The 22039-nt window shown below is 34.2% G+C and overlaps 2 protein-coding genes across 2 annotated transcripts in view; one reads left to right on the plus strand and one right to left on the minus strand.

Annotated features, from left to right (window-relative positions):
• LOC117173667 (dehydrogenase/reductase SDR family member 7-like) overlaps nt 1–13046 on the minus strand; it is a 65431-nt gene extending 52385 nt beyond the window's left edge. Inside the window, exons 1-5 of the mRNA XM_033362308.1 lie at nt 12826–13046; nt 4733–4883; nt 4177–4394; nt 3910–4029; nt 3668–3834 (exon numbers count right to left, since the gene is read on the minus strand). Coding sequence (XP_033218199.1) covers nt 3668–3834; nt 3910–3975 — 233 coding nt within the window. The 5' untranslated portion in view covers nt 3976–4029; nt 4177–4394; nt 4733–4883; nt 12826–13046. The remainder of the gene's footprint in view (nt 1–3667; nt 3835–3909; nt 4030–4176; nt 4395–4732; nt 4884–12825) is intronic.
• Nucleotides 1–22039, plus strand: part of LOC117172365 (transcription factor SOX-13) — a 407080-nt gene that overhangs the window by 21923 nt on the left and 363118 nt on the right. The window lies entirely within an intron of this gene.

Raw genomic sequence — 22039 nt, forward strand, 5'->3', positions numbered from 1 at the left:
TATCAACTTGTTCAATTCTCTCATCATTTAATAAAATATTGCATAGCGTTTTCTCACTCTTTCCTTCGAACACCATAGTTTTTGTTTTATTTGCGTTAGTTTGATTTCAATTTATCTTTCAAGGCTTATATTAAAAACATTTTGAAATGAATACTTTAAAACTGTAACATCTTTTTTATTGTTTGGGTAGTTAAAGAATTTTCCGATGTTTTTTTTTAATCCGTCAAATTTTGTTTATAATTAAATTATAAATGAATTATCATTATGCTTGTAGAGCTCAAAATAAAATTTGTTTAATTTTGAACCCTTCTGTTTTGCAATAATGCAGTTTTTTCTAAGCTTTTTTCATTTTGAGATTATCTCATTTTAAGGCTTAGTCTTTATTCATAATGTGTCCCCTAAGGGTTTACATTACTTCCATTTCTCACAATCTTTCCGTTTAAATCTATATATTTTTTACAATCTTATCCTTTCTATATATACAATTATTTACAACTATTTACATAAAGTCTTATATCTAGTTCCTTATTTCTATTTCCTGCGATAGCGCAATTTAGGACTTGTTAGCAAGCGAGTGAGCGAGCAAACGAAAGCGAGAGTGCAAGCGAGAGAGAGAGAGAGAGAGAGCGAGAGCATGAGAACGCAAACGCATCTTAGTCTACTTATCTTTTACTTTACCATTACTTACAACTTTTTCGCTTCTAATCTAAGCGACTTCCGTTTCCTTTTTCTTTCACCTTTTTTATACCCCCATTTACCTTTTTCACGTGCATTCTTTCATTCTCCCTCATTCGCTCCTCTAGCACCCTCTAACTCCTTCATCCATTCTTCTCCTAATCCATCTTCGCCTAGAATCTTAACCACATTTTCTTGCCAGCTTCCTTTATCTTCCATTCCTCTCCTACATCCTTCCCATACATGCTCCCATGTTTCCTCCTCCCATTCACATATTCTACACACTCTGTTCTCTTCTTTTCCCTAGTACATCCCCTCCCTTACCTCATTTCCCAGTCTAAATCTTGCTATTCTGGTCCACCTTCTCTCTCCCCATCCCTTTTCTAAATACTTTGGCAGTTGTAAGGCTTAGTCTTTGACCAATATTGAATGCTTGAGTTTTAAACTAATTCATTTTGAACGCCATACACGGGGGAAATTGTTGACTGTCGAACAGAACTTTTTTCTTTAAACTATGAAAACTAATTTGATGTGAAGGCATCATGCATCCAAAAAATCAACTGCTCTGAACTGTTCTGCGCTAAATTCGTTATTTGGAAACCCGTTTTTGAATTATAAAGTATGAGTTGGTGAACTTGGCTTTAGGGCAAAAAATAATTTAATTCAATACAAACATAATTTCTTCCAGGATTTCAGTTCACAATTTAGTTGCTTTTTAGTCTAATGAAAAATTTATTTATCTTTGACTGATATCACAGTTTTAAATTATTATGATTTACCTTAGATTAATTACACAGACAAAAATGATTTAAATTTTGTTTTGTATTTGAAATCTTAGAATATAACTGTTTAATTAAAAGTTATCTGTATAACATAATAGGAATTACAATATTTATTTAAACTTAAAGCATGTTGGATAAGTTTTGAAGGTATGCACTTGAAGATTGAAATAACCGAGATAACTGTTGAAACTCAGGAAATGACCGGAAATGTTGTTGACGGTCTTGAGTGGCAACCCTGCTATCCGAAGAGAATGTCAGAAAAATAATACACAGAAGAATTCTGGTGAAGAAGAGATTAGGGAGGGGGGAAGAATCGAAGGTTAGGTCCATGCGGCTAATTAGTCAGAGAGATATCTGGAATCTCATGAGGCGAGTTTTGTAGGCCTCTGTCTCTGTTTTATGCGTACGCGAGGCAGATTTTACTGTGGGATTAGCATACAAATCGATTTAAACTCGAGATAAATAGCCACTCGGGTGAATCCTCACACGGTGCCGACTTGGAGCATTATCTTGTCCACCGGCGAGATTAACGCTTAATGCTTTATACAGTTTACAGTCATTCAGATCTTCCTCGGTTACATTGCGCAAAACAAACTGCGTTTCTTTGATGGGCACCACTGTCCTCTAAGGCCCCTCAACCCCCCCTTCCCTTTGCACAAAACTCGTTTTTGATTAATCGAACGACCGGTAAACGTTCCTGCTGCAAGACCCCTCCCCCTCACCGCCGGATCACTTGCACTTTACACCCCTGGCGCACTCGCCAACTACTTCTTGGCCTCTGCTTACACTTGAGCTACGGCTCTAAAGGGATTATTCTGACGTTCGCACTAATGAAACTGAAAATCATGAGAGGCAAAGAAGGTTGGAAAGACGATATGGTCTTCCATTTCTAAATGCAAGCTTACACTCTCCTGATGCCTGGAAAGATTGACAGATACAAAAGATTATCGAAATATACCGAGACATCCAATTTTTTCCCGAGCAGTCAACCAATTTCATTTCCAATCATTCAAAATTTTACTATGGAAAACAAATGAGAGGTAACTGTTACCGGACATTACGGGAGATCTAATTATATTTAATATGATAATATTAATCGACAATATATATGCCAACAACATACGAAAGAAATTGGCGTCAAAAAGATTTAGAAAAAGGAAAAATACATATGATTCTAAAATAAGTCAGTTTCCAGATGCTTTTTCCAGACTCTTTTTTTTATCCAAATAGACTTTCATATACATTTCAATGTGTTCTAGCAATCGAATTGAGAAATTAATGAATTTTTTTTTCTTGGAAAATATACTAATTCGAACTCAATTTAAAAAGTATATAATCCGAAAATATTTAAGGATATGTTGTTCCTCGAAGTCATTCGAAAAAAATTAAATTTTAAATGAGCTATTAGGATCTGTCAGGCTGTTAAATAATATTACGAGAAAAAAATCTTTTTAATTTAATACCTTTTTATAATAAAACAAAAACTGATTTATGTACGCCTGATTTGGTAATGCTATATATTTCATACATTCATTTTATTTTATTTTATTCATTTATTTATTCACTTTCTAATAATATATTATTACTATTCATTGTTTATATATGAAATTCATTGATAACTTTCAAAAGATATAAATATAAACCAAATATTGTTAGACAGTATCGAAAGCGATCGACAGACTCTAAACCTGAATCACTTAAAACAGTTATTTTCATTTATTAATCTGTAAAACTTAGGGATTCATCAGTAAAATAAATTATTTACATCTATAATTCTGCAACTGATATAAATTAATAAGAAATTTAACTTATTAGAATTTAGATAGCATATTTTAAAGTATCCTAATTCAATTCAAATATGTTATCGCTTCTATCTTAATTATCATAAAAATACAAAAAGGATACATTTTTATAAGAATATATATAAAAAAGTATGGAAATACAATAAAATTGCTGTCGATACAATCTAGTCCATGATCGATTTGCAATAGATGATAAAGTAACCCTTCTCAGGGTAACATTATTTTTGCCCATATTAATAAATAAAAAGCCGAAATTTATTGTTTAACAGTAACTTTAGAGTCGCGTAAACATTGCATAAAATTTTGTCCCAGAAATAAAGGAAATGTGAAAATAAGAATTAGAATTAAGCTCAAGCAGCTCTTTAAGTCTCCAATTTATCTTATAATGCATAATTACATTACACTTACAGTCGAGGCAGGCTGGGATAAAATCTATAAAGGTAGACAATCAATAAAGTTGGTAAGAAAGAAATCCAAATCTCATTCAGTTCATTAGCCAATGCAATAGAAATTAATTTTCCACAACGTTTTGCACTTATTTTGCTCGAAGAAACTGGTGTCTCCTCACCGAATTTCTGTAATTTAAGAAATACAGTCAAATGAAATTTTGTCTCTCTTTCAGGAAATAAATTTTATTTCTTATCAGATACCTCGCCTTCTTTTTCTGTAAAACTTTCTTTCAAAAATCCTTTCAGTGTTGGTTCAGCACAAATCATAGTTATGTCAATGTTTTTTCCAGCCTTTTCGGTCCGCAAACACTCAAAATATCCCTGTTAAAATTTTGGTTAATCTTAAAATTCATAAATTTATTTAGATCAAATTGAATCTTCAAAGTAATTATAAAATTTAATTTCGAATATAGTTAATGACATGCAGAGCGTGTTTAGAGCTGGTGTATGATCCAGAAAACAGAATACCCAAAATTCCAGACATGTTGGGATCAACTTCTACATGGCCTCCTCCTTGTTGGAGAAAATATCGCAAAATGACACGAGATAAGTTTATAATCCCAAAAACGTTTAAATCAAATGCTTCTTTTCAACCTCTAAATCAATCTTTTTCCCATCTTGCTCGTTGACTTCGACCAGTATACTGGTATATACTGGTCGAAGTATACTGGTCGATGAATATCGAGCTGAAATGTAAAATATAATTTTACCTACTGCTTCTGCTATAAATAATATAAATAATATAAATTAGATAAAGTAGATAAATTAGATAAATTAAATTATGGTAGTACATAGTTGACCGAATTGTAATAAAATTTCATTGAAAATTTTTTGGTGTAAAACGAAATCACAAATATTGAAAGGAAGCACCATGAAATCCTTTGCAGTCAAGTGCTTTTTATTATCTGTATACAAATATTTTATCAACTCAATTAAAATGTATTAAAGTTATAAATTATAATTAAATTAAGGGATTTTAATCCGTTGGGAAAATCAGAATTAATTAATCATTGGGTTATATTACCTGCTAAGCAATTCTCTGACTTTTTGTAGTAAATCAACTCTTCTTGCTGATAGTATTAGGATGGAACCTGCAGTCGCCAATGTATAAGCTGTGTGTTCCCCGATTCCACTTGATGCCTCTGTTATCTATATGACTTTGCCAGCTAATGAGTCTTTAAAATATATTTTGTATTAATTAAAAAAATTAATCAATATAAATAAAAAATGGTGTCATATTATATAACAAAGCATAAAAATGAAATGCATAGATTAATACACCATACTCTCGCTTTCAGTCACCCCGTTCTCGGCCTTCCTAGAACTGCTGGCTCCCGTATTTTCTCAGGGGCCTGGGGCGAGAGCTGTAGCGACATTATATATATAGATATATATTCCAATTAGAAATGAGTCAGGCGGTCCTCATTGTTTACGTTTTGATCCCTCCGAAATCAGTCCAAGGCCATTTGAAGGCAACCCCCGACACTTGACTGAAAGCGAGACATCACATGTTCCATTTTGAAGGGTTTGTAATTCAATAGTTTTGAATTAAATTCCTCCAAAATAAATTTAAAAAATTAAGGCAATAAGTTATAAAACTCCATACTCAAAAATAAGATCTTAAAACCGGACATTAAAAGTGACATTATTTATTATTTAAAAATATTACAAAATGTTGAACATTTCAAATTCGACTTTGAAAAAAAAAACAATTTCGAATAGAAAAGCATAAAATTTTGCAATTTCCAACATTAGAATCGTATATAGCAATCTTTTTTTGCCTTCTTTTTTTTTTAATTTTTAGTTTTCAATGTAATATAATTCTGAACGAAGTGTTAAAAAATAAACGATTTGAAATTATAAAGTTAAAAATTATGTTGTTTAAAAGCCAAACATACACAAATTAAACTACCAAAAATTGATATATCAGTAATTCAATTATCTCCTTAATTTTGATGGTCACAGTTTTAGAGTTCTAAGTTTTTATTGTTTCCTTTCATAAGTTTTCAATTAATATTAAAATTGTTTAATTTTGAAAATTATAATTATTAATTTAAAATTGTTAGTTTTTAAACAATTTAAATCTACAATTACATTTTTTTGAACCTAACTGTTTGTTCGATTCTAAATTAAGTTCGGGCTCTTTCAAGTTTTAGCGTTAAGGAATATAAATTTTTTCATTTTTTATGTTTTCTAACTAAAATACTTTTTATTTTATTTTATTTTTTTTAATTGGAAAGTTTATCCATTTTGAACGGAGAAAATGATGGCGAATTTATTGTTTGAATTTAGGCAAATTTTTCGAATCAATTTTAAGCAATCCAATATTTAAAATTTAAATCTAAAAATGTTTAAATTTTTTATTATTATTTTATTATTAAACTTTTATTCGGGTAAACCCAGTTGAACATCATAGCCACAAACTAAGTCAAGTGACTGATGAGATTAGAATGTTATAAATTAATTTAAATAATTTAATACGATGCTTGAAACCTCCTGCGATGATGTTGTAAGTATGCAATTACGAGCGGCCACGAGCGTTGGAGGTGACAACAATCACCTCTGGATGCTTTCTTAGAGCTACCATCTGCCACTCCACGGGTTTTTAGTCCCTCGCTTCCTGGGGATCAAGAACGTTTCTTACAATGCGGCAGGTGTTTAATAAAACCGCCTTCTGAGCTGCTGCCAATACCCTACTGACTCCGAAATGTTCAAGATGTTCAGTGCATCTTGCGTACACATTACCTGTAGCCGAAATCACAATGGGATGAATAGATTCATGATTCACGTTCCTCCTCACGATGTCAAGTCGATTGACCCGGATGTAATGATCCGTTTGGATAGTAACATCCCAATATAAGATGTAATCTTCGCTTTCTAAAACGGGCATTAGAATGTATCTATAGAAGGGCATCCATTCTTTTAAGAGACATAGGTTTAGGGCCAGTTGTTGATGTATAATGCCCACTACATCATTATGTCTATGCGTATATTCTCTCTGAGCCATTACGCGACAGCCATCAATAATGTGCTCGATGGATTCGTTGGTATCTCCACATAATCGGCACTGGTCAACCACGTCTTGATGTAACATGTGTTTGCGATAATTCCTGGTACTGACAACCTTGTCCTGTATCGCAATGACGAATCCTTCCGACTCTAGATACAGAACACAGTTTCTTAGCCAAATCTTAGATGCCATAATCTCAACTTCATTTTGATCTAACATGATGGGGTGCTCACCATGAAAGGCTTTCTGCCTCCATTGTATTTCTAATTCCTCCATGGTTTCTGCCCTGATATTCAAGGCCCCATCTGAGGACAAATTCAAGGGCGTGTAGTCAAGACCCGCTTGACAGATGGTACTGTGAAGCGCAACATTTCGTTTGCTGTAAAAATAGTCTCGAAACTGTATAACTTGTGACTCACACAGTTTTTTGACATCTACAACGCCCCTGCCCCATAAATGTCGTGGTAGAACTACCCTTTCAATCGCTGAGCTTCTGTGGTGCATTCGGTGCTTCGTCGTTTCTACGCGAACAATTCTGTTTTTTTTTCAAGGTCGGTGTTCGTCTATTTTATGAGCCCGAAGGAGTACGTGATGACAGGGATGGCATATGTGTTGATTGCCCAGATTTTGTTTGCTGAGTTAAGGAAACACTTCATAATTAATCTGAGTCTCGCAGTGAAGGCAATCGTTAGGCTTGTCTTAACTATCGTATGTTGAATACCCTTAGATTCAAGAATACCCAGATATTTATATGATTCGCCTGCAGCCAATGCCTCGATGTCATTTTCGAACTCGTTCTCTAACTTTGCGGTCCCTCATTCCCCTCTGATTAAATGCACTGTTCTACATTTATCTAGTCCGAACCCCATGTGGATATCATTGGAAAACTGCTTTGTGACATCGAACACTTGCTGCAGTTTCTGAGCTGAACTAGCGTACAGCTTCATGTAAAGAAGATGGATCACTTGATGATCTTTATTCATTATCGTGAGTTCGGAACCCACGAGACCTGCTGTTTAGTGTTTTTCTCAATAGATTCAACGCTAAAAAGAAACATAGTGCGCTGAAGCAGTCTCCTTGAAATATACACGATGTAAAGCGTATTGATCTTGTCATCCTTGGTTCTCCATGATAAAAATACTTGATTCTTGTACCCTAGAGCCTCATCGCATGGCTTAGAATGTCAATAATGCGTTGGCAGATTTTGTGAGGTTTTAAGACTTCAAGCAAATAGTCATGCGGCGCGGAAGAAAACGCTTGCTTGTAGTCAATGTATTCCATGTGTAAGTTCCTTTGATGCTTACGAGCTTGAGCCATGACAACAGCGTCTATAGTGACTAGATCTTTACAGCCTCGCAAGTTTTTACAATATCCTTTTTGTTCTTCTGTAAGAATGTCATTCTCGTCGCAATGAGAATATACCTTATCTGCAATAATAGCTGTAAGATATTTATAAATTGTTAGAAGACAGGCTATCGGTCGAAAGTCAGATGGATTTTGAGCGTCTGGTATTTTTGGTAACATATACATAATACCCTGGAGCATAAAGCCTGGCACCAGATCTGGGTGTTCAATGATCTTCTGCAAACGCCTTGCTAACGCAAGATGCACACTCGTCGGGTACTTGTACCAGAAGTTGTGCCCCATGTCCGGACCTGGAGCTTTCCAATTACTTGCCCTTTTCAAGACCGTCGAAACATCTAAAGCTGTGATGTTTGTCAGTTGCATTTCAGGGCTATTGCTTGCCCTTGCTTCCTCCAGTTTGAACCACGCAGTGTCCAAATTGCATCTGTTCATTTTTCCCTAAACACCCGACCAGCAGCTAGTCATATCTTCCAATTGAGGGACTTCGGTGTCTTGCTCGTTATTTGGCTTTACTCTCAGTTCACGATAGAACCTTCTTTCATCTATCTGAAAGTTTTGATTTTGTTACCTTCGTGCACTACTTTTCTTGTACCGACGCAGTCTGCAGTAAGAACATCAAGTCTCTGTCGTTGAGAGTCTAAAATTTCATCTAATATTGCTGGTGTCAATGTCTCGATGTGCCGAGGGTGGATGATTTTATTAAACATGGTTTATCAGCTTTCTGGTTCTATTTCCTTTTTTATGTTGAGTTAATCGACTCAATTTGCACCTTACTTTGCTGACATCCATATCCAACCTGATCTTCCAAGGTGGATCTCGATCCCTTGCTGGGACAAAAACTGTATTTACAGGACTAGTTTTCCGGACCAACGTTCTAACGGTTACCACAGCTGCACAGTATACAAGAGTTTGCACCTTTAATGCAGTTCGTGCTAAGTTCAAATACGTAGGTAATATCTTGCTGTCCAGATGTGTTATTTGTGCACGCAGATAATTTTCGATGTTCATTTTGGGCAGAAAATGCCTTAGTGTTGGTTCTACGTGTCTGAACTCTAGTAAAGCATGACCAAAATTCCTTTCAAGGTGCTGTAGTTTTTCTGGGAATTCCCTATCCACATCATCGTTAGTAATATCTGGATGTGATTCTAATGGATCGGGTACATGATCTTCATTATCTCTAGCACCTAATCCTTCAGCATCAATCAAGTCTTCGTTCTCCGCATCTTCCAAGGCGAGTTGATCAATAGGAAGCTGCTGTTCCATTTCCATTTTGATAGAAGCTATTTCAACAGCCGAAAGCAGTTTGTTTACAGATATTGAGCGTTTTTGATCTGCCAGATTCTGCTCATTTATTTTTATGGCTAGCTCTGGGTATTTAAGTGAGAAGAGTCTATGATGTTTTCTCCTCACACTTTACCCACATTTCTCTGCCAAAAAATAAAGGAGCATAACATCTCTGTTCATATGGTATGTCCATTTCGTCGCCATTTTGGTTGCTGAGCCTCTGCTTCTGCCTCTGGTTGTATAAAGCCATCCACCTCTAAAGGATGTGGTAGTGTTGAATTATCAGTAGGCTGAGGAAGAACGTCAATTGCTCCTGTTTGGCCGTTTGACGCGGCTTCGTCTAACTGATGTTCATTTCCGTCGTTTTTCCACGCCAAATCAACCTCTTGTTTAATCTCCATTGCTCGGTCTTCTGTAACGTGTAGATTAGTCCTGATGTCCTTCACCTTAACGATAAGATCTCTCAGTGCGGCTTTTTGTATATTAGGATACTTTGTAGCAAATTTCGTTCTTAAATTGTATCCTTTTTCTATTTTCATTTCAAACTTTGCACTTTCGAAATAGAGACGCACCAATTCCTCTTTTATTGTGGTATCCCAATTGATGCTCTCCCACGGTATTTCTGTCGAGGTGGTTGGCTGCAAATGGTTAACGCTCGCCAAAGCATCCTCAGCAGGCACAGTTGATGTTCCACTGCTTACCCTTTGTCGCAGATGTTCTTGTTGGCCAGCTGTTTGATTAGTGAGATCTGCCTGACCATCTCGCAGCTCACCATCGCCACCGCTGCGCATGCTGTGGCCCCCAGATACGACTCCAGCGACACCCCGACGATCGTCGGGAAGCGACAAGCGTTTCGAAACCTTTAATATAATCTCCATTTTTCATTTATGGGTTTTGGTGTTCTACTTTGTAGTGACTCACTCGGTGGAGAAGGGAGTAATGTGAGGAAAGGATGTAAAATTTTTTAATTGATCCAGAATTCTCGTGATATTTATTTAAATAACACTTTTGTTCTTCAACACTACTTCGACCCAGGTTGCTGATCAATCTCTCTAGCAAACACCCCAAGTGAAGATCCATACAAAGTCGTCATGTGAGGTTCCCCACTTGGGTCCATTAGTATCTAAGGTCTTTTGTTTCAGGCGTCATTCACTCTAATGACATTCTTTTTGTTAATTGATGTTTTCAATTTGTCCTATTTTAGACATTTTAATCTGAAATCGTTCAATTTCGAGATTTTTCAATTTGGAAGACTTCGAATTTGAATTTATATAATTTTAACTCGTTTCTAATGAAAAAATCGTTAAATTTCTAATTATCCAATTTTGAACGATTTTATTTAGAAATTAAAAAACTTAAATTCCCTTTTATTCCATTCGAAATATTGTCAGTTTTTTTTTAATTTTACCTAATCTGAAATAGTTTCAATTGGAACGTTTTCAATTCAAAGTCGAACTATATACAGGGTGTCCCAGACTCAAGTGTCCGGAAGTTGCCAAATGTCAGTTGAAGTTCTAGTTTTTCATTTATAAAATATTTCAGCTGGACTAATCAGGAGCGCGGAATAAACATTTTCATAGCCCATCTATTGAAACTTCGAGTTTCGATACCTGTAGAGCGGGTTGAAATACGGTGTTTGCATCCCTAGGGTTGAAATTGCAACGAGTGTGAAGTTGGCTGCCCGAGCGTAGCGAGATGTTTTTACGCGTGGGTTGACCGCTGTTCTCTCATCGCTAATCCCACCTCGGCGCTCTCTTCAATAACATTCCGCTCCGCTGGAATCCCGCTCACGTACGCAAGTATGTTTACATCCCGCTCCTGACTGGTCCAGCCTAAATATTTTATAACTTAAAAAATAAAACTTCAACTGATTTTTGTAATGGGAACTTCCGATTTATTTTTTCAATTTTCATACAACTATATCCGGACACTGGAGCCTGGGAAACCCTGTATATATTTTTAAATTGAAACGCTTTCAATAGTAAATTATAAACTATTGTTTTAAAAATATTTAAAAGTGAATATGTTTAATTTATATGAGAATATAATTTTAAATTGTTTATATTTTTAATGCTAGTTTTGTATATCTTGCATTTCTTTGTTACAACCAATGTCCCCCAAATGGAGTAAAATATTTTTTCTAATCGCAGTTGAGAAAAAGTTAACATGCTCGGAGAAAAATGTTTAGTTGGGTTAACAAGGATTCTGGTTAGCCGCACTAGACAGCCTAATAAAATATGAACCAACACGCTGTCTAGTTAAAAGCGCCAGACAGTATATAGACCTGTATAGTTAGAATTACAAGACATGACGTATAGGTTACCAGACATCTAGTACGGTCAACATTTCCATGACTAGTAGATTTAACTAGCTGTCTAGTAAAATCAACCAAACGTTGAGTTAGGCTGACATGACAGTTTCTAGGTAATTTAACTAATTTTTGGTCATATTTACCAGATATATAGGGTTCGAGTGATTTTTATTTAGAAAAGTAAGTATGTTTTCAGGATCTTTAGGATAGGTTTGAAAATGTGTGCAATACAATAAAAGTAAAGATCGTTTATTAAACACTGGTAAAAAGTATGATTTTATATTTCACGAAAAAATCGCACTACCTGAAGTATCATCTTCAAAACAACATGGCGACTACATTGAAGAAAAACAAAGTTCACGTTCCTTGCAATATAGCCTCGTAGGAGAAAAGGATCCACAAGTTCAGTAGATTATCCACTATGTCGTCACGGGAGTTACTTATTCTAATACGCGAAAATAGAAACAAAAATCAAAACACGTCGCTTCTCGCAACTCTGAAAATGGTCAGAATAACGCTCGGTACACGGAAATGCAAGGGGCTGGAAGAAACTGGAGCTGACGACGCCGAATATTTGGCAGGCAAGCTAGCCGCTAGAGGGAAGAATATTGATGGTAAAGGGTAGAGGAGGGAGGAGCGAAGGGAGAGCAGAAGTGGTGGAGGAACATTGCTACTAGATATCTCGTTATAGGAACTATTTGAAATAACACGATGGATCGGTAAAATCTACTAGACGGCTTACAAGACATTGAGTTTGTGTAACGAAACTTCTGTCTTAAATTTACTAGACGCGCGTAACTAAACCTTTTTCTCCGTGTGGATCTAAAAGCGTGTATTTACTCTGGATTGATTATTGCTTACACAAAAGTTGTATCCATAAACTATAAACTATAAAGTTTAACTAATTATACTTGTTTCTATATTCAATACTAAAATAAAATATGAATTTTATACCTTTAAATGAAAATTGCTTTTCAAGCAGGCACTTTATATCACGCAAACTGCAATTAGCTTATTTGGACTTTGAGTGAGCTCATAAAAAGAGATAAGAAATATAAATACTTTTTTAAAACGTATAAAAAAAGCACGAAATTATTTTAGATTATAAATTGAAATTTATACAAAAGGGATACATTTTTATACATACCTGCCCGTGTACCGAATTTTTCTTTGAATGGTAGTAGCCTATCGCAGTTCAAAAAATAAGAATCACTAGGCATATTAAATTATAGAGGGGGATAAAAGCTACACAAATTTCCAGGAAACCCATTATTTAATTATTCTTGCAAATACCACTATACACTTGATTTCTAGTTATAACAGGAATTTAATAATCTCGGTTTATTAGCAAAATAAAAATATATCGCATCCAATTCTCGGTCCGTTCACTACTGACTCGATTATTGCACACTACACGCTCTTTGTTATCAGCACAGAGTTATGTTATTAGCATAGAGCCGTAACGGGAAAATTTGACGCCCTGGACAAAAGTTCTCTCGCACGCCCTTCATATGTCCCCCACCCTCACCCCTAAATTCGGTGTTTATTCTATAGTAAAAAATATATATAAACATTAAAATGAACTAACAATAAAACATAATAATTTTGTTTGAATAAATAATTTTTATATTAAAAACTAATTTTTCGTGTTAACAATTATAATTCGCTTAACTAACGTAACAATTTCTGCCTGCTAGCGTCCACACCTTCAAAGTAGCCTTGACAAGTCATCGAAATGTATGACTTCTGCAACTTTGTTTTCAATTGATATCTTTTCCATACTTTTTCATTGCATTTGTCTAATAGTAGAATTAAAATAGGTTTTTTTTAGCTTGAGTTTATGGACTTTCTTTCCTTGGAAGCAACTGTAACGCTGTCTTAATTCAAGGTGTCCCCGTAAAGAAGAGAAAAATTGAAAACAATCTCTTTTGTTTCTTCAAAACGCCACTTTAATTGTGTTATCAATGTTTTTAGAACTTGATTGATTTGTAAATTGAAATTGTTGTCGCAAATTGAGATTACCACTATCATCTTCTGATTCGTCGATGTCCATTTTCTTTTTTTTACGATTCCTTTTATCGGCAAAACTTACCTCAATACCTACACGCCCTGAAATTTTTTCAGAGTCCTAAATTTCGGAATCAAACCCTTTGTTACGCATTGTTAATTACATTGATGTTACGCAGGATTTTCTTCCAAATTAGAAGAGTGAAAATTAACTGGAAATTTTTTCAAACTATTAACCCTTTTGTAGTTGCTATAGCATCTGAATCTGAAAAATCAGATGAATATTCACTTAGTTCTTCGAAAACTTCCGCAAAATTCAATCAAAAAGCTTTATAACTGCACTAGATCTAGCAGGCCACCTCGTATCACATATACTTTTCAAAGTTAATTTTAATTTTGTTATCAGACGTTTCCATCGGAACGTTGAACCAGAGAATCACGGAGAATCACGGTCGCCCGAGTAAAAGTGCTTCGTCTTGAGTTCGACTTGGTTATGTACTGAGTTGGTCTCCAAGACATCGATGTCTGGCTGCGTCTCAAAATTGAGACTTACTTTTATGGCCACGACAGATGAAACGGCGTTTCCTGGTCTCAAGTCGAGCCTTGTGTAAGATGGTCGGCGTAAACTTACCGCAATACAAACCTTTTTCGGCTCATAAATGAGATTAAAATTGATGAATGAAAAATTTGTAATTATTAAATTAATTATTTTTGATTTTAAAAATTCAGAATCTGTGGTCCTGAACGAGTATGACCCTTAACAATTTTCTTCAAAGACATAAAAATGGTAACTTTCTAGAAGGATCTTTGTTAGGACAGGTATTCACTCAAAGTTATAAACCGCTCGTGTTGAAGTCATACAATTTCGACTCAAGAGATACACAGGTCCGGAGACTTTCGTGTAGGAGGATGTTCCGTTATTGAAGCACGATATATAATTCACATTTCTTGGCCATATTAAACGCACTCTCCAATAATATTCTTATCGGAAAAATGTATTTCACATGCACGTATTGCAGATCGGAAAACAATAACACCGGGTACACAAGAGTCCCATTATCTTCGGAGTATAAAATCACTGGGCACGTTGAACGCAGATCTTTTTCCTTTAAATTGGTTGCTGTTTCCCTCGCACTTCAGCACCGAACTGGCAAACGGCATTTGCCTACATACTGTACATCTGCAGTGGACTGTATCAACATTCTTGTATCAGTGTTACTTTGACTTTGAGGGTAGAAAACGTGTTTACATTTTCAAATGTTTTACTACTCGATTAGTGCGCCATGTCGCGTGGTGGCAGGATCACGAGACCTATGTATACGACCGTGCCCATTATCGTATCCTTGAACTCCAACATCCTCAATATTTAAGTTATCTTTTTCTATTTTTTGCAAAATTTCAGTTGCCAGACCTAATCCGATTTTTTTTCGTAAGATTCTATAAAATCAATAAAACTCTCCTCTATAATTACTTTTTTGTTTTCATCTACATAAACGTAACGAATAATTGTAGACATTAATTTGTTCTTTTCTTGATTCATCTGGTGTACAATTGAATAAAATAGAAAAATATTTAGCACATTGTATTTTATCAATTGTACAATTGAATAATATAGACAAATATTTAGCTCGTTTTATTTGATCAATGATAACTTTTGAAACCTTGTTCCCTAATAATTCAATGATTTCATTTTGAATTTTCGGCGAAAAATAAGATACTGAACCTTTTATGTGACTCTCAATGCTATTTTTTTTAATTTTATTATAATGGCTAGCAAATTCAATTTTAAATTGAAGAAAATACCTGCATGCAAGATTACTCAATGCACAAAATAAAATGGCGTTAACAGTGACTTTTAAAACTTCACGCCACTTCTTTTTTTTCTACTTCAAATTGATTAGTAATGTAATCATCAATCAAGATTTTATCTTTAATATTTTTCTAAAGAAGCTTTTCTATTTAACATATAGTTGTTACGGCGGGAAATAGAATTTTCATGATCTGGCAATGTCGGACTTAAGTGTTTCCAGTCATTAAATCTTCCTGTCGATTTCGTTAAAGGCAAAAAAATTATGTAAAATAATTTTTAGATTGTTCCCGTCAGTCTGCCCCCCCCCCCCCAGGCTTGCGCCCCGGGCACCTGTCCGGTTCGCCCTACCCTCATTAGGCTCTGCCTTGGCAGAAATAATGTTGAATTAGCACAATTTTTTTGAGTTCTATAGAGTTATTAAACTGTATTTCTAATCCGCGGAGCTGCAGTCTCTACAGTGTCAACGAAAATTCGAAAATTGAATTCAGAAATAAATTTCAAAGTCGTTGAAATTATTTACTTCCACAAAAGAGTATTTTAAAAATATAATCTTTAGAGCTTTTAAACAGGGATAAAAACAGAAAATTGCATTTGCCTTAATGTCGAAAAAAATGCAAAGCCTGAATTTGTGTAATTTTGAAAATAATTATTCTGTCTTTAAAATAATGACGTTTGGTATTACCGACTTTCGGCGTTTTACTGTTAGAAATTATATTTTCTTTATATTTAATATTTTTATATTCCTGTCACAAATTCAATTTTTAAATAATTTTTGTTGAAGTTCAACGATTGTAGTTCCTTTGCGAAATATAAAAGCAGTTTTTTAAAACTCTATGGAACTCTATAGACACAAAAGTTTTGGGGATCTCACTTGATCCAGCGTTATTTCTGCCGAGGCTTTAACGATTTTTTCCCATTTTTAGGATATTTAAATTACAAAATGTGACGTATCTAGTTTTAAAAAATTAGTTGCAGATAAGGTAAATATGCCAGTCATCGTCAAAGCATGGGTTTTCGGCAGATAGGCATTATTTTACATATAGTAAGCTGTTGTGTTCTTCGTTCTCAGCAAACATGTTTTTTCTTAAACGCTATTGCCGAATACTCACACATCCAAGTGCCGATAACTGAAGCAGCCAGATTTCTGACTTGCCGATAACCCATGCATTCTCGTATTTATAACTTCGAACTTCTTATAATATTCATTCTAATAGGATATGTTACAAATAATACGTATAATATAACTTTCTTAAGGTACGCTTTACTCGATAAAATCCATTTCTTAAGCTTTAAATATGTTTAATGTAGTTTTTTAAGCATTTGAAATCTGAAACTCGCCTTAAGCTTCCGATAACTGGCACACTTACTTTAAGCAAATCTTAGGTTGAACCAAAACAAAGTTCTAATAAAATTCTAATAATAGTTGTAAGAAAATACAGAGATATTACAAATAAAGAACAAATTTTGAACTAATTGGTAGGGACTTTTAATGAACGTAGGTAGTTGATAATCTAGGATTATGGATTTTTGTTCATTATAATTTTATATTCATAATATTTTAGGAAACATTTAGCGAACTTAAACCAACCGATTCTGCGGTATCTAAATACCTCAAAGTATTCCAAAAAATTCAAATAAAATGTTGTTTTTGTACCCCTGTTCAAATGTAAAGTATGTAAAATTTAGAAACATGTACATTTTCGAAGTTGAGTTAGATACGATGAAAATAACATCGAGTATTTTGACATTTCTTTTAAAAACTAAATTTTCAAACCATCTTTTTTGGCGGTTCAGCCATTGCAGTGCCTTTAAGGAATAGAAAAACAGTTTAAAACAAGAAAAACTCTATAGAACTTCAAGAACATAAAACTTGTGCTGATCCAACGACATTTCTATCGTAGCCTCAACAATTTTTTCCGGTTTGTAATATAATTAAGTTTCAAAATGGTAAATATCTAGTTTATTAAAATTAGTTATAGATATAAAGGAATCTTAGGTTAAACGAAACCAAAATCTGAATGAAATCGTAAGTAGTTATAGAAAAACAGAAAGATCCTAAAAAAAAAAGAAATTGTGAAATAATCAGAAGGGAAGTTCGATGAATTTAGGTAGTAGATCATCAAGTAGTTTGGATTTTTATTAATTATAGTTTTATATATACTTATAATATTTTAAGAAACATTTGGCGAATTAGAAAACATAGGGTTTATGTTATCCAAAAATCTCATAGAACTTCCGATAAATGCAAATGACATATAACCACTGAATCCTACATCATGTTTCATACATCCGCGTGTAATAATCGTTTTTCTCTAATATTTATCAAGCGTTTTTGTCTTTAGTTGCCATAGTGTTGTTCACAAAATTGTGCCTCTCTCTCTCTTTGTCTTCTTTTTACTTCTTTTTGAGCGATTACATCGCTGACTTATGCATATACCCATTCTTCTTCATCGCTCCCGAGAACGGGAGGTGAACGTCGATTATTTATCGAGATGGCATTCAGTGCTCATGCTTACATGTGTGTGGCTGGATAAATTTCGTTGATGTAAACGGGATCCCCGGTGAGCATCTTCCAGGCCCTTGGCGCTCGTTCATCTTCGCTATTATATTATAAATTCGCCCCGTTATTTTCTCCCTAGCGCCTCGACCCACTCAACAGTTGCGGAACATTCATTAGAATTATATTAACCATGGCTTTTAACATCTGTACCTTATTCAATGTTAAATGCCTAAACTCAAATGCTCAATATCAAATTAGATGGAAATACATCGAAAACTGTCGAAATCGACTTCAACATATCAAATTTGAGCGGAATTTATCGAATACTATGAAAATATAAAGAATTATATTGCTACATATTGAATTCTGCCGGAATATATCGAATTCTGTTTGAATGTATTGAATACTATCGAAATTTACTATCGATGTCTATTGAATTCGATCGAAAATAATCGAAATGTATCGAATTCTATAAAAATATATATAATACTATCCAAATATACCAAAATGTATCGAATAATATCGAAATATACCAGAATGTAACGTATATGAATATAAATTATTAAACATATAAATTAAAACATTATATACAACAAAACAAAGAAATGTACACAATTTTTCCAAATAATTGTTCAAAGTTCTACTTTCCTGTAATATAGGATGTGAAATTTTTGCAGTTTTAAAACTTTTATCTAAACGTGTTTCTACTACACGAGGGATTCTAGGAAAAATTGTAATTAAAATTAAAAAAAGTTTTGAGCAATTTTGAAAGAATAATCAAAAACTAACGATCTAAGAGTCAAAAATGATGATCAGTTGCTTTTTATGGAAAAATGAAAAAATAGGAACCCAGTGTAAAGCGAAGTGAATACGAATCTTTAGAGCTGAGAGAAAAAAAATCTGGATTAAAATTTAAAAAAGTAAAAAATTTAATGTTAAATATGGTCTTTACTCTTTTTTTAAAGAAAATTTAATATAAAAATGTTGCCTTATTTCAATTTTTTGTAACAAATATGTTTTTTTTTATTATCTAAATGTAGACTTTTTTGGAAAAAGTTGAATATGTCGATCCTTAAATTTCTTCGACTGCAATCAAACAAACGTACCATTATTTTGCCTTCTTGAAAAATTTGTTTTCAGTGGTTCTGAGAATCTGTGCATATGACATAATAAAAAAACATGTTTTTTTTATCACTTTTCCAAAATTCTAAATTAAGCAAATTTTTTTTTAATTTAAAATGTTTTAATATTGCTCACTAGTAATAACTGTATACATATAGAGATTTTTGCATAAGTTTTTAAACATTAGGATTTTTTTAATTTGCATAAAAAGGCTTAAAAATAATTGATATTTCCTAACATTGTACACTCACTGAAAATGTCGATGCTTTATGATACACGTCGAGAAATTTCAATATAATTCGATGGCTTTTTAAGGTAATGGCAGATAATGAAAATTTCGGTTTATACTTTAGGGCATTCCAATATAATTCGATGCATTTCGATAGGCGCTTAATACATTTCAATACATTTCGATACATTTCGATACATTTCGATACACTTCGATGTTATTTATAATTATGACATAAATGTGAGGTTCCATCTAAAGCCCATTACAAAGTATGTCCCATATAGAAATTGCGTTTGGGTTTTTGAGGAGCCCTGACTATTTTTCCCTATTTCTGATCAGACGCTGAACGAGAAAAATAGGATGAGGCAGACTAGTTCTGTAATGCTGTTTTAACTGGGCTTTATCTAGAACTTCTAACGAGGTCCTAATGGGAATGCTCTTCAAACGCCCGTTTACACCTCTACTCTCTAGTTTTTTCATGTAGTCCGGTCACTTTGGGCGTAAATAACTCAGATAAGAAAAATGGTAAAAAGAAATTGTACAGTGAATGTCAATCTGTCTTTATTTTTGCGTCGATTGCATGCTTAGCGGTTATTGTACAAACATTTGATGAGGAACTGGCAATCTTTATTTGCCTGAAAGCACCGAAATAATGCACTTCGTTGTCGCAGGTGCAGTAGTAGGTGCAGTAATTTGTTCATGCCTGAGTGCTCGCCTGAGTGACAACCGCAGGTCCCGCGCACCCCGCGCAGCTACTGTTACACCTACCTGCGGTGCGGCGTCAATTTTCGAAAGGATTATAAAAGGAAGGGCTATTAAAGGGTTGCACTGTAATTATTTTTTGAATAAGGTATAAGTTCTTAAGGCTTTGAAGTATAAATAAAAAAAACTTGCAAGTTTCTAGTCAAATTTGAGAATACAGGAACTTCTCGAAGTTGACCTTTCTACTTCAAGCGCATTATTTCGTTGCTTTTCGGAAAAAAGGGATGACAGTTTCTCACCAGATTTTTGCACAATAACAGCTAAGTACGCAATCGACACAAAAATAAAGGCACATTGACATGCACTGTACGGTTTTTTAAAACCATTTTTTTCACAGAAAAACGCTGGTGTTAAATTTGTTGCAGCTCAAATTTCATTGGTCTCCCAATGAACATTTAAAACAATTTTCAAGTCTCAAATGTATTCCTTCGAACGTAGGGACACATCTGGACATCTAGGGAAAAGTATAATTTGGAGACTGAAATTTTGGCTTAATGCCGAAAGTTGTGGAGTACTGAACCACGCTGTCAGCCGCCTGAATAACTACCAAAGCAACTATTCGTATTGCGATATCAGACTAAATAATTGTTAATAAGGAAACTAATGAAAATAGTATTTGCCTAAGTTTCAACTTTCTTTTATTTAACAGTGTGCTAGTCACTTAGAATAAAATGATAACTTCCTAATGCAACTTCCAAATGTTACGTTAGTCATGTCTGTCGATATTGAAACTAAAGCCGGAATGTGTAGAAAAAGTCATGACCATCTACATATAAAATTAGGTATTTTCACTTCAACCACCAGCTAACTTCACTTTTTTGAATACAGAAAATCTAGACGAAATTTCTTCGAATGAACAGGCATCAATTAAGATGCAGATGATCACGACTTAGTTTTTACATCCCGGCTTTGGTGGTTTGAATGTCATGTAGGTTTTGACTAACCTAAGATTTGGATATTATATCACGCCAAGTACAATTTTTATTCCAAGACACTAATAGCCACTGGTAAATGGGAGGAAATTAAAAGTTAGATAATTATTATTATAATTTACCTGCTTATCAACATCTATTTCTACCAAATAACGCCCGACAAAGTCATCTTGACAGGTGACTGACAGTTTGTAGACGACACTTCACGTTGCTCTGGGTGAGAAAAAACAGTGTGTAAATGATGCTTTTCCCCTAGATTCTCCGAATGAACCTGTGTGGCTCAAATTTGTTGCAACTCACTTGAACACCGATTTCGGTGTAAAATGAATGATCGGCGATTTTATGTGCTTCTCTGAGATATTCACGCCCAAAGTGACCGGACTACATGAAAAAATTAGGAAGTAGACCCTCTCTGCATTCGGGTTCGTTCATTATTCGGCTATGATATAAATATATATGACAAACGATATGTCAACAACAAACTAAATAAGAATATTATAATACAAACCTATTTCTGATCAATAATTTTAGAGGTTATATGATAGGTACTATGACACGTGTTTATTTTCATTATTTTTCACTGGCTTTCACATGTACAGTACAAATTCAACTATTTTATTTGGATTTCATATATTAAAGAGAATTTTATCATCGTTTATCATGTCATAAGGAATAAAAAATCTTAGCAGTGCCTTAAAGGGTCCTGGTTAGAAATTGCTAGTCCAGTTGTTCTAGTGAGATTCTGACTACTACCATAATTCGTATGCCGAAAAATTGACCGGTATCTACATGGGGATCATCTCGACTCATCTGCATGTAATCTATCTACTTTTGTATTCTTGAAAATCCCAACTTGTGGCAATAATAGCGGCGGCATACCACCAGTGAGCCTTTAGAAGAGAAGCATTTCGAAATTCGTGGCGATAATTTATGTCGAGACCGAACCTAGTGCGCTCCTTCGTCGCGATAAGATTGGATCGTCAGGAGACTTTACATGGG

This window comes from Belonocnema kinseyi, chromosome 5 (genome assembly GCF_010883055.1).
Source record: "Belonocnema kinseyi isolate 2016_QV_RU_SX_M_011 chromosome 5, B_treatae_v1, whole genome shotgun sequence".
NCBI classification, from domain to species: domain Eukaryota; kingdom Metazoa; phylum Arthropoda; class Insecta; order Hymenoptera; family Cynipidae; genus Belonocnema; species Belonocnema kinseyi.